The following is a 16,254-nucleotide window of genomic DNA, read 5'->3' on the forward strand; positions in this document are numbered from 1 at the left end:
GTATGCAACTGATGGAGTGGTGGTTGGCTGTAGTACCCTGAAGTAGGCAAAGTCGGAGTCCGTCATTACCCTATGTTTCCAACTGCGAGCTTCCACCGAGTACACAAGCTGTCTGACAGTCCTTTTCCACAACAACTTGGTAGGTAACGAAGAAGGATTGATGAGAACATTATTAATAAGAGAATGGAGACCAAGTTGGCAAAGAATGTTACAGATATCGGGTACGAATCTGTACCGCACGTTTGTATTACATGATAGAAATAACAAGTATCGTCGAATAAAATTGTTACGACAGGTGCATTTACAATCTAGGCTTAGAATTTTGTGTAGAAACATAAGCTTCCTTACATTAACATCACAACTAAGTTTGTGCAACCCAACCATTGATTCACACATATCTGACCTTGTACGAACATGGAATCTCTATATTTTCTTAACAATGAAATTTTGGAATTTGTCAATCAAGTACACGTTGTGTTTAGTTAAATTACACCATAGCTCAGATCCATATAATACAATTGGTTTTACTATCTCTGAAAACAAATTGACACACACTAAGGGGTTTGCACCATACGGGTTGACACCTTGAGCTGCCATAGAGAAGAAGGCGTTTCTGGCAGTTTGTATCCTATCTAGTATTCGCATGGTATAGTTCAAATTCGAGTCATGCCTTATACCCAAGTGGTTCACGTTATTTACTTGTTGTAATAATTTGTCTCCATATATGATCCCTGCGACAGGTATGGACCTGCGCTTTGAAAATACGTTGATTTTCGATTTGGCAACGCGTATGTCCATCTTCCAAGTTTTACAATACTTGTAAACAATGTCAATCATAATCTGAAAAAAGAGGGGGGCTACAGCGACTATCGCAATGTCGTCTGTGAAGGATGGGTTTCCCGCCTTTACGGACATCACCGTGCAACCGCAATTGCTATTCTCTACGTCCAATAACAACTGATCGACGTAAACTAGATAGAGAAATGTCGAATGTACTCCTCCTTGGCGTACTGATCTGCGAACGTTAATGATATCTGAGTTTAGTCCGTTTGTGCGTACCACACATTTCAGATTGTCATACTTGCTCATAATGATCCGTAGAAATTTTCCAGTAAGTCCTAACTGACCGAGTTTGTAAAACAAACCGGTGTGCCATACAGAATCAAACGCGGCTTTCTGGTCCAAACACGCCGTGTACACGTGACTTCCGGTTTATATCTGCATGTACACTGTTTCCTGGAAGTTGAAGGCGGCTGTGAATCAGCGGAGTCCTGTCTGAAAACCCTGTTGCTGTGGCGACGGAAGTTGTAGGCGATGCATTTTGACGTGGTTATTTATTCTATTCAATAAAATTCGTTCAAAGATTTTACAAAAGCAAGGCAATAGCGACACTGCCCGGAAGCTGTTGGGGTCATTCTTTGCTTTTCCTTTTCCCTTATAAAGAGGTATTATAATACTTGTCTTCCACGCCTCAGGTATTGCTTCGTTACGTAGGGCTGTTACATTTTCCCTCCGTGTATGACATGTTCATTTAGTATATTGTCGATTCCTGGTGATTTTTGCTTCTTAAGCGTTTTCACAACTGATTCGACCTCAATTGGTAGTATTTCGCGCAACAGCATTATGTCTTGGCGACTGTCATTGCTAGCAAAGTCTTGTACACGCATCTTTGTTGCTTCATCTTCACGTGAAAGTTGATAGTTGTAATCGAACACATTTTCAAAATATTTTTGGAAGCCTTTAACGACATTTTCATCAGAATATTTCACATCATCAAATATCAGTTCATTGCAAATTTCAGTGTTTTTCCCACTCTTACTCTTTAATGTTTTCCAGAACTGTCTATAGTCAAGCTCTGCGGTGCGATTCAGTTCATCTAAGTATTTGTTTTCTCTTTCTCTTTGTTATTGTCTCTGAATGTTCCTGAACTTTGCTTTAGCCTGCTTATATTCACGATAGGTGTCGTACTCGTTACACCTTGGTCGCCCTGCTGCCATCCAAATTTTTCGTAATCCTCGAGCAGCGGTGTGAGAGGCCTTTACTTCATGATCCCAATAAGGTTTTGCACGCTTATTAAATTTGCTGACTGGTAGACAAGACGATGTCGTATGTAACGTGTCAGTGATAAGTGCGTTTAAGAAATCCGGGTTACAATTGTCGATTTTGTGTCTAAGATACACTTAAGGCCATCTTGAATTGCACAATTATAGCGTTCAATATTTTCATTTGTACATTGTTCCATGCTATGCCCGACCTGTTAAGCCTTATCTCCTGCAGTTGTTGTACATTGCATCGTCAAATGGTCCTCTACAAAGTGTATTCAAATGATATGGGTCAAAACTTGCCCAACCTAGGAACCACCTGTTTTACTTATATATAAAACACTTCTCATGGAAAGCACCGGCTAGAGTTATGATCATTTTCATATAATAGTGTCTAGTGGTCTTTTACCCGGTCTGTTCGAAAGGCCAGTCTGGTATCAAACCTGGTCCACCACAAAGGGCTATTTTTTGTATAGGCTTATACAGGATAAAGTCTCATGGAGCTTAGATATTTGGTATGCACCCTTTATAGTGGTCCTCTACCAAGTTTGTTCAAATGTTGATCCATAGGGATTAAATCTGGCCTCGCCTGATTTGCATCTTGTATAGGAAATTACTTCAAAACATATACATGTGTGTCCCAAAAGGCCTAGAGCTTTGCTGTTTGGTATTTCTTAGTGGGCATCTATACAAGGATTGTTTAAATCATGACCCTTGGGTCAAAGGTGACTCAACCCCAGGGGTCAGCAGTTTGACACAGCCTTATATAAAGCTATCCTTTAAATTATCGGTTTTCTTCTTCAATCCGCTGGTGCGTGCACATCTGAAATAGGGCACGGGACACCTCAAGAACACGATTTAACTATATACATGTATTCGGCAGCCGATAAAAACCTCGACGAAGACAATCGGTTTGGTCTTAGAAAGGGCAGCATTTCAAATTGTCACCGCCGTGGGGCCATTCTAGATGTAATTCATCGCGACTCTCACAGCATTCGGGCTTCAAACTCATTTCTTTGGCATATATACCACCAACCGGTGGGGTTAAATTTCCCGTTCCGGCTTCAATATTTGTTGAAGTCATTCCTCGGGATAGGCTAGGACGGGGTCAACCAAAATGCAGCCATTATACATGCAAGTCGATGACAGACCATTATAAAATCAGCAGAAATAGAATGGGTAGAATTCTTCTCTCTTAGTAATTATTGATCCTTGACTTTCATAGGAAATATGACTAACCTTACCAACCATGTATATCCTAGTTACCGATGCGTTCTTGTACATATACTATAATTTGGACAAGTTCATTGGCTCCAAACAATTTTAATCAAATCAGTTGTTTTTTTTTTTTGCTACATTGTTAGATCATAATAGCTTATTGAAGTTAAATGTGTAGCCTATCTCATTGCATCGTCAATAGCTTGATTTTGAAGAAAACATACACATGGCCGGAATACAACTGAAACGTGTATTATGGACAGAGGAGATGACTTGATGATATTATTAATAGGACAGTGACGTCACTGAGTGAACATGATTGGATGATCGTCGACTGATTTTAGTTTTATCAGATACTAAATGATAACATATATACGTGAATTTCAACGTGAACGCAGATAAAACTGTATCAGACATATTTGAACTCATGCAGTCTGCTTAAGGTATTAGGGGGCGTATTCATGAAGCCTTTTTTAATGAATATTGATTTTTTAGCAACAAATACTTTTCAACCAAATCATCATTTATTCCATATTGGGTCACCAAATTTATATCATACCAAAATGGCGTCTATTTTCGATTCCGATGAATATTCCGATGCATAAATGAAACACTTAAACATTTAAACAGGTTGTCGACGTGATATATACATTACTGGGTTAGTAGGTGACCCGAATATGGGATATACGGGGCGCTGGAAACCATATTCGGGTTCGAGCTTTGCTCTCACGATATGGGTTCCTTTGCCCCGTATATCCCATATCGAGTCACCTACTAATCCCGTAACTTATATTATTAATATGCCGTTATCATCTGGACCGTTTTCTTGCCTTTATTCATGTTTTAGTATATAAAAACATTTATAGTTTTTTTTAAAGGGGCTGTGCTCCGTATGATAAAATAGCGAAAAAAAGAGAAGAAAATTGTCGAAAACTGACATAGACTTGGCATCGAATACATACAATGCATTGAAACTTACTAACTGAAGTACCACATAGTTCACAATTTATTCAAGATTACTGGGTATGCCTATCAGGTAGAATTCATTCCTTATGCGTGATTGGCTAGTCGGTGTTATCACGTGATATTACCGAGGTAGGTGTATAGCTTAATTATGTCACCCAATTAGAGTAAGCCGTCATAGCAGAGTGAATACGACGCTGGACTGCCATTTCGGCGACACGGGTTCGAACCTGATCTCCGACACAATGTTGTTGTTTTTACATTTTGGTACTTTTACAAATATGATATCAACGCGTTACACATTCTATTAGATAATTGTCCTGAGATTCGTTGCAGAAAAAAACTTTTTTTGGTGCCAATCTGGTGTGCAGTCCCTTTAATTCAACTTCGAAAATAGCAGGTTTCTAATAAATTGAAAATGTTTAATAATAAGGAGCTTTATGGATTTTGGCCCCAGATCCTCAAATAAGCCAATCATTTTATCTTGCTATTAGCTGTACACCATGCTAAATCTTAATGCTTATTGACCTCATATTATTTCGGTATTATTTAAAAGGGAATTGCTTCCTGAATACTAAAATGTAAACTAAAGGGCCAAGAAAATATAATAGTTGAATTCTTGCAGTTAATAATTTTTGTTTTTGTTTCCTCGCAGGTCTATCGTGCACTTACCATATGTGTTTTTAATGACTAATTTTGCAATTGTTCAAGGCAAAGACAACTTACAATTGTTTGCAGTTTAATATTTGGTATTATTTGTAAGATATTCTTGCTGTACACAGTAACCCCTTTCAACGGATGCAAAAATAATGAGGTCACAAGCGATCCAAAAATTACGTCTGTGTATTGATCAGACACCTTAATTCACTTATCCATTTACATTAAAAATTTATAACGCAGGATTTATTTTTACCATATCACATTTTAACTGTTCAAAACGGTTTTTTATGCATACTTGAGATGGACTCTTGATCAATATAACAATGTTTTGCCGAATACTATATTTAATGTAATCGAGGATGAGTTCATATAAAGTGTCAATATTGATAAATCACAATTTATATAGAACAGTATCTAGTGTTAATACTATTTTTAGAATTATTTATTCAATAATCTGTGGTCATCACTGTTTAAATACGGAACACATATTGAAAACAAAACTCATTTTTAAGTGAATTTGAAATATAAGAATTTACTTCTTTGATCTGAAATTTCGAAAATGAGCAACTTCCTACGGAATATAGAGCATTTCGAAAAGTTTGAAATATTTTTTATTGGAGAGAAACTGAGGTAAGTTTGCCTTTTATAAATTTTGCATTTTGTCCCGGACACTGTCAGCACGATGCTTTTAGATTATTATATGAATTTATTCATGTGATACATACACGAGCTTTTTTTCTTCCTTAATTGAAGCATTACTTAAGTGACAGAGCCAAACCGACATTTTTTTATAGATTTGTAGCAAGCTTGAGAGTGTTCAATATAATTACTCCCATATCAGACCTGTAACAAGTAGGCGGAGCTTAACCGTTCAGTAACTAGCATGCGGATATATTCAACGCTATTGGCTTATACCACACGCTAGTTATTTACAACATGGTACAAAACAGTTCATACGTCAATAACCCACGTGATGGATAAAATAAACTCACGCTGAAGGGCACGTGTTTATTTCGTTCACATGTGTTAAGGGTGTCGTAGCTATTAATTGTACTATTGTAGATGTCGTATCGTGTACATGCATAAATTTAAAAACAACAAAATAACGCTAACGCGAAAATAGACGTTGTTGGTGAACATCGGGAATTTGTTATTACACGTGTATTTTACACTTCAATGCTTCATGAAATTAGCTATAGAAATACGATTGTTTATTTTCTTATATGACAAAATGTAATGCAAAACTATCACCCTGTTAGTAAATTCGCTTGCATGTATGTTTATTAATTAGTATAAATTTAATTCGACATATAACAGCAGTAAACAGCACAAAAAAGTCAAGCAAACAAACTGAATAGCGCAATGTTACAACTTTGAAAGTATCATCCTTATAAACTTTTTTGTTTTTACTGCTTGATTTGGTGCCCTTATAAAATACTCATCATTTCAGGGAAGCACTGAACGATGCTAATCTGATCAAAAACCGGAAATATCATTTGCGCACGTATCGGAACTGCATTGTGGGAAAGGAGCTCGTTGATTGGGTAGTTAAAAATAGACACTGTGATAGCAGACAAGGCGCTTTAGAAGGACTGCGTATACTTAAGAAGTATGGAGTTGTTCATCACGGTATGATCGAATCCTTAGCGATTAACTTTTATAATTAGGATTATAATTAAATCATTTCTTTTTAAAAGTCAATAACCTATTACTTAGGGAAATGAATTTCTCCCACCCCAGTTCATCCAAATATTTGGCCATGGTAGAAACCTTTCTCTTGCACATGGGCAAAAATAAAAAGTACTCATTTGAAATTACTATTTCACTATGCAAAAATAGTTCCAGCGAAAAAATACAGTTTAACTATATTTTGTTTTACTGAGGTGGGAGAAAATGCATATACCATGGTTGCTCGTGTCCTTTCCAGTTTGTGACGACCACGATATCAAAGACGAGGCTCTGTTTTACCGATTCCGAAAAGATGACGACACCGTCAGGGAGAATGCTGACCTCTGTCTCTTCTACAAGGCTTATGACATATTTAATGGGTAAAACACGAAAGCCATTTAAATACCACCTACATTTACAGCTAACGAAATTGCAGATACGCAATCATTAAGTAATAAGCTACTCAATAAAGACGTTCAACTTTTGCGGTTTTTTTATGGTCCGCCCACTGCCACTCATCCGATACACAATCCCTGCATCAGATTGCATCAAGTTAGTAAGATGACCTGAATTAAAATTTTATTGATTAAAAAAGCTCACACCACTCTTACTTTATCATTGAGATTTGAATTCATGAAATATAACTATACTTAAATGCACATTAACTGCAATTTTGAAGTAATCAGTTATTAAATATGTCTGAATATCTTAACAAACGTATCAACATGGTAAGTTAAGTTGTTCCTCAGGTAACACTAATTGTACATTGACCCATTCGGTCTGCAGACCGGGACCTTAAACACCGCACTACTGTTACATATGATTCCATGACATAGTGTCACAACATAAACACAATTTGTAAACATTCAAATGTTTATGATAATGTTCTGTCGGTTGTTGAACAAAATTTTGAAAGAACATTATTCCTTTCTTGTTGATAATTTTCGCTAACATTCAGTGGGTAAATAAACATTCGGAGCTCCTCTGCCATTTTTATCGAAAACAACCTCGGATCTATCTGGACGGTTTACCTACTCAAAAAAGCGGTACGTTTAAGTTCGCTGCAAGTAGATCGCGTAGTAATTTTATTTAGCAGTTAAACTTTATGACGCAACTCAAGGGCATCTTAACTATGTTTGCAATAATACGCTTTACTGGCAATCAATTTAAACTAAAAATAATAAATACAACTCTAAAACATTACAATTCATTAATGATAAAATTCAAAAATTGACGAACTACTTCAACTGATGTACCGGCATACATCCGAGGTTGTTTTCGATAAAAAAGGCCGAGGAGTTCCGAATGGGTAAATAAAAAGTGTTCACGAGGTCTTACGCAACCATTAATTTAATTTATTTCTATAAGTCATAACTCATAATACTTTGTGCCTTTGGACAGGGGGTGTTCTTCGAAGAATACTGTCAGAGACTGGGATTGTGTTTTGATAAAAAAGCAGCAGAATATAATTTATGTATCAAATACCACATTAATTACGACTGTGAAAATTATGAACATTCAATAAAAATATTATAATTGCCACGCTTAATTTGATTATTGTCTAAATTGTACTGATGATACCAATGTTTTCAATGTAGGTTTTAAATACCTGATAGCTTAATTGGAATGAGTCTCTGTGGGCGAGTGGATAAGATATCGTTTTCTACTTTTTTCTTGACTGTACCGGCGTAGTTTTTATTAGACTTTAACTTTATTTTTTCTGCAATTTCGGTATCAAAGGGTAAAATAATTATAATATTAGTGTTTTCAGATGCATTACCGGGAAAGCAGTTTAAGTGCCAAAAGATGAACGAGTCCTTAAAATTATAATGTCTAATTTGTATTAATATAACTTGATATTTGGATTACCATAGACTATGAAATAGAATATACTAGTATATGTTTAACTGTTTGTGTACGCATATGCATATTGCCAAATGTATATGGAATAAACTCTAAACATCGATGAAAATTCCATGCTCTTCTTTGAGACAAAGTTATTTCACCATTTCTTTATGTTTGTGCTTACAAGTAACTATTTTAAATGTGTTTGTAAAGGGTCAGAATCGCATTTGCTTTTGTTTCATATTCATAGGTCTGGTCCTAATTTCTGGAAACTTCTTAAGCTTAACAGGCTTAAGTGGCTTATTTCAATTAGCCAAAATACATACTAATAATGGATTTTGATAAATGAAAAATGGTTTCTTCTAATTAGCATAAAGATTTTTCTTATATAATTTATAAAAACTCAAGAAGTAAATATAACGCATATTATAGAATAACAAATATAGTGAGTTTAGCTTAATCCTGTTATAAGGGACTTAAGAAGTTTCGATAAGTTGGGGCCAGACGTTTAAGTTAAAAACGTGATTGACGACATCATTGTTAACTTTGAAGTTGAACCTATTTATGATGAGCTCATATATTTAAATCAAGCAACTACAGTTCAAACAGTTGGCTCAAATCTTGTTAGGAATAATGCAGATCATTATTGTATCCGTAAAACTTCCAGAGCAGTAGGAATTTGAAAGTTAACAACAATGAGGTTAACAACGTTGTTAACTTTAACAACATTCGAAGCAATCGGTCCAATATTGTTTCACCCTGTATACATTTTCCAGTCTGTCCGCCCGTACGTGCGGGATAATGCGGAGCTACCAACAGGATGGGGAGCTGTACCGGAACGCGTTCCAGGGCGCTGAGTTTGTTGACTTCCTGTTTAGTACCGGACATGTCTCCAACCGGGAGGACGGCGTGCGCATCGGCCGGAACCTTTTGGAAAATGAACTAATACGACACGGTACCTTGATGATTCAAACGAATTAAAAAAAACACTCGAAGCTTGTTGAAAATTTGGCAAATTATTTGCACGCATTTAATTAAATAATTATTGTTCTCCCTTACCATAATGACAAAATGCTTCTTGTATGTATTTAGTGGTCAACATAATAATTTGTCTAATGATCAGGCAGTGCGCTAAAAAAAATCCTATACACTTATTGCAGTAAATAAGCAGTCAAACATTATTGATTGTACTCAGACGAAGCACTATATGTGAACAATTTAATAGGTAGTATATACACGTATATAATGAAGACCACTAAAATGGTTGTTAGTTTCTACTTACACAATATAAATGGTTAATCGAGTGCGTCACATCAAACGATTTATTACTGTAAGTACATACATGTACTAATAACCAAAAGCCATCAGTAACAAAATGAAAATATCTAATATATGACTGTAAATTAATTATGCTTAAAGGGTTCATAATGAAGTAGGGTTGTTTATTTGATTGTCAAAAGTTGTCAATGCATTCAACAATAAATATTTTTGTAGACATATATGAAATAATCAATGAAATCGGAATCAATATCCATTAAAACAGTGACTGATGACTTCCACTTCCGGGATGATCGCCGGCTCTTGTACCAATACACCGTGGACATGGCCGGAAGTCGCCAGCTGCGAGAGGTCTTCAACTACCTTCCGAGCGCAAAGGGACCACCAACACACGTGCTTCACCGGATGCGATCTAGAGGGCCGGAAGAAGGACACCAGTTTTTTACTCCTACATGTAATTACGTTTAAGCGATTTTCGGTTTCAGTCAGACCATGCTTATGTCAATGCTTGAGAACATTGTGTGTGTCGCAATCATTGTAATGTACCTAATTTTTATGTCGCCTGCGCTGTATAGCTGTCAGACATAGGGATCATATTGTCAGGCGCCGTCGTCGTCCCCATTTAGGTCGTCTGCAGCGGTTTACACTTCATGTCAACTTGCTAACTCAAGCATGAAATATATATCCAGTCTTTGCTAAACATGGTCATATTGTTCATGGCCATACTTTATCGAATGAGTTCAATCAACAGCGAAATCGCATTATTTGCTCTGGAGTTGTTGCCCTTGAAATATCAAAGTTTAAAAATATTCACACTGTCCGAGACTTATATCTCGCTTGAAATCTATTAACAAGTTCGCGTAATTATGGAGTTACGGCCCTTGATTTTTTTTAAAAATGACCAAGTTGTCCTCTCTCTTCAATATGTACTTCACTGTGGACACGATAGTTTAAACAAATTGATCAACAGTCAGATCACACTATTCGATCTGGAGTTATGGCCCATGAATTGTCAAAACTGAAACACACATTGAGTTCTGTATCTTACTCGAGCATTTCTTATCAAATCCTCAGCTAATCATGTGACAGTGGTCATGGGGATTATATCTTATAAAAAAAACCCAGATATTACTGACAGAGTAATAACCCATGAATTGCCCAATATTGAACAAATTCACCTTGAATTTAACTCGTTTCTCAATCAATCATTTAATATCCAGTCTTTATCAAACTAAATAGCAATGTGTGTAGCATTTATAATGTATTATGTATTGCGCAAAAATATAGTCTGCCAGATTGTTACATCCACTTTGGAGTTATTGGCCATGATCTTTCATATTTGACCATCTCTACATTGATAATAAATGTTTGAAATTACTTGATCATAAATAGTTAAACATAAATAAATCACTCTAGTAATATCAGCAATAATCAAATTGAATACCTGTGTAATACTTTTCCATTATAAACAGTGGGCGCTTAAGCTGGCAACACAGTCATTTCGCGTATTTCTCGTGGTTTCATAGTATTATTACTTTATTATAGCAACACCAGAATGCTCACCTGAACTCGCCAGACGACTTTTTAAGAAGACTCATGATGACGCATCGGCATCTGCTTCAAATGACGTAGCTCATGATGTCAGAGATAGACATTTCTCTGGCGACTCTGGCAACGACACAGACTGCAGTGAAACTGCAGTTGAAAAAAGCTCAACAAGATCAGGTATACTCTTAATGAACAGTAAAAAGATAATTAGAACACCGTTTAAACCATTCATAATTTTCTTCTTCCATCAATGTAGTTATTCATTTTTTTGTCCTTCGAGATTAGTAGTGCACCAATCGGAACACTTGGACCAATACCCTTGGACTAACAGCCTATCCCGAAACTTACCGAAGATGGCCGAGTTATTACGATTGTTAATGCATGTACGTAAACTAGTGTCATTCTTCAATGGGCTCCTGTTTCGGTGAACGTTTAAAAGGCGGTATCGCCAATTAATATTGCTAATGAGTATTTGTTGATGCATGTGTGGTCCGTCTGTGTAGTTCCGTTTACTATATGTCTCTCATATGAGTGTCCGTTGGGCCTTATCCTTGGGCCCTTAAACAGAGCCTTAGTAAATGATTGGCTACTGGGCTTGTCCCTGTAGTTTACATGGGTGTATTAATTGTGATCCATGAACGTACAATACAGCTCAAGCCAATTCTAGTTTTCATTCTAGTATCTTCTATTGTTTTCAAAGGCGCGTTTCTATCACCCAGGGCTACTGTTTTCATACCTAGGATGGATGTAGTGTGTACTGCCGGGTAGTTTTTCTCTGATAGTTTGTTTTTATTTTTTCTACAGTCGCATAAAGGAATGGTTGGCGGCTGTAAAGGTCAACACTTACGTTGTCCTCTATCCTTTGCTTGCACTTTGTGTTTTCGAGCGATCTCTTTCCAGAATGTAATTGAATTGCATTTATTTCAGTTTTACTACGACATGCCACTGTACATGAGCTTCAATCCCCAGACACACCTTACATAAAACAAACAATAAAGGTACTTTGGCATGTCAAATTTCTTTATCATTCTGTTTAAAATGTATGTTGAAATATCATAATGTATATTTATAAACGGTCTCTGATTTTTCTGTGCAGAAACATGCAGCTTATTGCAAACTGATAGAAAAAGACAACACTTCCTGTATATTATTTTGTTTTACAAAAGAACAACTGAAATGATCTTAACTCTCAAAATAAGCACATAAACAAAAAGGTGTAATGTCTGTCCAAGTCATTCACTGAGTCGAAACGTACTGTTATGTGCTTGTTTATACATAATACATATGTTTATATACAAGGCTTTCGAACTTAGAAATGTTGCATTATATCCAACATAAGTATGTGTGTGTGTTATATGTGTATATGTATGTGTGGGTGTTTATGTATATGTATATGCATATAAAATATGATCACATATATACCAGTAATTGTATTGTTAAAATTGTGGTTATTGTATGTTTTGGTATGTTAAGTGTTGTCTGTAGTGCACGAAAGGTCATACATATGTATGACTATTTACACACGTTTTGTACTTGTCGTCATGTTTGTATGATATTCGGCCACATGGGTCTATGATCTTCTGGTAAATAAATGATCTGTCATAATAAAAGTGTTTATGTGTATTTTTTCTAGTCTGTTTGTATGTTTTCGTCCCCATATTTCAGGTCCAAAGTGATCCGGTTGGTTACGGGTTTGTTGTCAGGGGCAACTGTCCAGCTTACGTGCAGGCAGTAGACCCCATGGGGCCTGCAGCGGCAGCCGGCCTTAAGGTCGAGACTCTTTTTTATATTTTTATTTTCTTTAAATAAATATTTGATTTTTTTATCAATATGAAATCAAATGAAAAGCGGTACTAATTTTCAAACTAAACGGATATTGCCGGATGAAACTATCAATAGCCAGTACGGTAAAAAAATTTACGTCAGTTATTATTTAAACAAACATGATTATAAAGGCTTAACATATTCTGGGAAAAGAAAGAATGCATTCTTTGTGAAGTACTTAACAAATAATTATTTCAGGTTCGACAGTACATATATTCTGTGAACGGACATTACGTGTTAACACAGGACCACAAAGCAGTAGGAAAATTCATTCTGGACAGCGAAAATCTTGTTACGCTGATTGTTATGACGCATAGGAGGGATGCGAGATTTTTGCATAAATAATTCCCCGTCGGATTATGCGACAATTATAAATTGAATCGATTCATTTTCCAAAACAAATGTTATCTTCATTACATTTTATACATTGTTGGAGCTTCAGTGCCAAGTGCCAATTCCTGGATTGAATTTAAAACAGATGTTGAGCTCACCCAAAACATTTAGTCTGAATTTACTCCAAACAAATGCAATACAACTATATTTTTAAAATACTCAACCTTTCGTTTAATTGTGTTCAATGATTTTATTGTTAATATTTTACCAAAAAAAATGAATAAACCGGAAATTTCTTGCTTCGTAGTTGGGATTTATACTTTATCGAACTTGTATTGAAAAGGTTTTCAAGGTATGTAAGCAATGGTTTGCTAAAAAAAAACGCTCATAAGGTAAAAACAACAACAAACGAACTGTTCTAACACTTTTATGTAAATACTTTTAGACGAAATGTTTGAATGGAGGATGAATATGTTTAAATAAGACATCGTAACAAACCGCTTTCTTTTTTTTTTATTTGACGCATTTCTATGAACAATAATAATTATCGATTCAACACACAGAAAGTAATAGGGTATGGGAAACTGCAAACAGAAGATCTACGTACTATGTCATAGATAATAACAGTTTTGCGTCAGAAGAAAAGGTATCATATTTTATCACATGGTTTAATAAATCACTTGAGGTCGATATCGGCGGCTAAAGATATTCTTTAATTGACGACATGGCAACATTCAGACATCCATAGTCTTGTTCCGAGAGGCGTTTGTGTTATTTTGTTTTTGACCAGAGCGTTTCTTGGCGTCTTATATTCATTTTTTGAGAGGATGGGGATTTTCTTGGCCCGTGACTAGTCTTAATGCATTTATTTTATCTATTGGATACAGAAATATTTTGACTTTAATGTTTTCGGTAAGCTAAAGATGTAGAGCCTTTCTACAAACTGACATTTAAGGTCATCAAAGGTCAAGGTATTTACAAGGTCAACGTGAAAATTGAGATTTCGTGTGTATCTATTTTCACTTGCTCAGTTTGGTTACGAAAGTGATTGCAAGAAAGTACAATGCATATTTCTGTACACTCAAATATTTGTAAGCAAATAATTATAAGATCTTCAAGGTTCTTTTTGTCTTCTTATATCGATTGTTTTGCCACTCAAATATAAACTAGCTTCTGGTATAGGTTAACAAAAAATATCCAGTTCTGCACCCAAGCCGTCTTTAACCATTATTTAAATCAGGCTGCCCTCAAGTTGTATGGCGTCCATATTAAACCAGTTGGAATCACCAGTCCCGTGGGTTTCGATTGGAATTCTGTTCGAAAAACAGGTGCCCGTCTGTGAAAATACAGAGTAAGAGTTTCGCGACTATATATTCTGTAAGTCCTTCATGGACATAAATGATTTTAATAGCAAAGGCTTTTGCTTCGTTTTAAACCAAAGACCTCATGAAACATTCATTTTTAAATCCTAGATCAAATAGATCCAGCATGTCCAGCCTGTTTTTTTAAATTACAAACCATTCAGCTTCAAAACCTATAAATATGGAAAGTAGCCGATGGTCTGAGGTGTTATAACTATGCTTTGATTCACTGTCATTTGTAAATTAAACGAAAAAAAAACGTATGGTACAATGATAAGGCACTTTAAAATGGGTGTAATTTTGCCAATGAGAAATGTGATGTTTGTCGTCGAATTTAAATGCTTCTGTGAAAATATGAATTGCTTTTTTATGTTAAAACATACTCTAAACGTATGAAATAAAAGAAATAATATGTGAGTCGGTTGATCTGTGAGGATGTAACTCTTATAATTGATCGCTTAAAGATACATCGCACTCGGCCTTTGGTCACGTGCGATATGGACTTGACGCAAGCAACTTCAAGCGAAACTATTTTTTTACGTAGTAAGGAGCTGAATCTAGTTTGAGAATACTATTCAAAAATTATTCTAGCTGTAAGTTTGGGTACGTTTGAATCGACTAGACTTATAAATTGTAAATTATAATATTTTATCTGAATAAGTACTTAAATATGGAATAATATCAATAGCCTAGATTCCAATAAACTACCAAGTTAATGTAATGCTTAGAGTGAGGTAAAAATAGATCCCTTTCACAGGAATGTCGTTTTTCGCGCTACAAATTAATTATTACCACTGCGATGAAACTTTGTTACACCTTTGTTACCACATATCTGTCCATATCTAGTAAACTCTACAGTAACTTCTTCATGGTGTTAGAACACGTTTGTAAAACTATGTAAAAACATTGGTCAAATTTTAAAAACAAAACATACCAAAGAAGGCGATAATATGATTGCTGCTTGAGTAACGGTTATATTATCGCTGCTCCAGAGCGTGTGATAGGACCCCTCACTGTAACACTTTATGGCTTTCAACGCGCCAGAATACCATGTTTCATACACATTTACGCTCGAAATATAGACAGGCTGCTGAAACATGACATGTAAAAAAGGCAGATCTGTATTTTTTTTTCTCAACTTCGTTGACTGATACTGCGACCTATTGGTTTAACATTTCTGTAATAAATGGATATTTAAGCTTTACAGTTTCTGTAAAAGAACAGGCTGTTTTATCAATACCCGTAATAAAGGGGGCCTGCTTATAAATCTTATTGAGCCAAAATGGAAACGCCTCCTGAACTATTTATGTGTAAAACGAAAAAGCTCGTTTCTAAATACCTGTAATATATGGGACAGGGTTATAAGACAGTAGCTGAAACATATGGTTATTAAAAATATATATATATCAAACAAAATGCGCAAGAGTGAAAACAATCTCGCATTTTTATGAATCTTGAGGAAAAATGTTACAAATACAACTGGCGTTTTTTTTAATAGTTCAAAGGGCGAGACG

At 35.6% G+C, this 16,254-nt stretch overlaps 1 protein-coding gene across 1 annotated transcript; it reads left to right on the forward strand.

The window, feature by feature from the left end:
• The first annotated feature begins 5,392 nt into the window (after positions 1-5,392).
• LOC128215013 (DEP domain-containing mTOR-interacting protein-like) lies at positions 5,393-13,660 on the forward strand. Its single transcript, XM_052921745.1, has 9 exons — positions 5,393-5,513; positions 6,334-6,512; positions 6,811-6,931; positions 9,173-9,351; positions 9,940-10,128; positions 11,220-11,399; positions 12,150-12,220; positions 12,888-12,992; positions 13,245-13,660. Exons 1-9 carry the CDS (start codon positions 5,443-5,445, stop codon positions 13,389-13,391), a joined length of 1,242 nt encoding a protein of 413 aa, XP_052777705.1. The 5' UTR covers positions 5,393-5,442; the 3' UTR covers positions 13,392-13,660.
• Positions 13,661-16,254: the final 2,594 nt, after the last annotated feature.

The sequence above is a fragment of the Mya arenaria genome, chromosome 13 (assembly GCF_026914265.1).
Source record: "Mya arenaria isolate MELC-2E11 chromosome 13, ASM2691426v1".
In the NCBI taxonomy this organism is placed as follows: domain Eukaryota; kingdom Metazoa; phylum Mollusca; class Bivalvia; order Myida; family Myidae; genus Mya; species Mya arenaria.

Coding starts and splice junctions, on each gene's coding strand:
- LOC128215013 (XM_052921745.1), top strand. CDS start 5,443: ATGAGCAACTTCCTACGGAATATAGAGCATTTCGAAAAGTTTGAAATA. Junction 5,514..6,333: donor TTTATTGGAGAGAAACTGAG/GTAAGTTTGCCT, acceptor TCATCATTTCAG/GGAAGCACTGAACGATGCTA. Junction 6,932..9,172: donor GCTTATGACATATTTAATGG/GTAAAACACGAA, acceptor TACATTTTCCAG/TCTGTCCGCCCGTACGTGCG.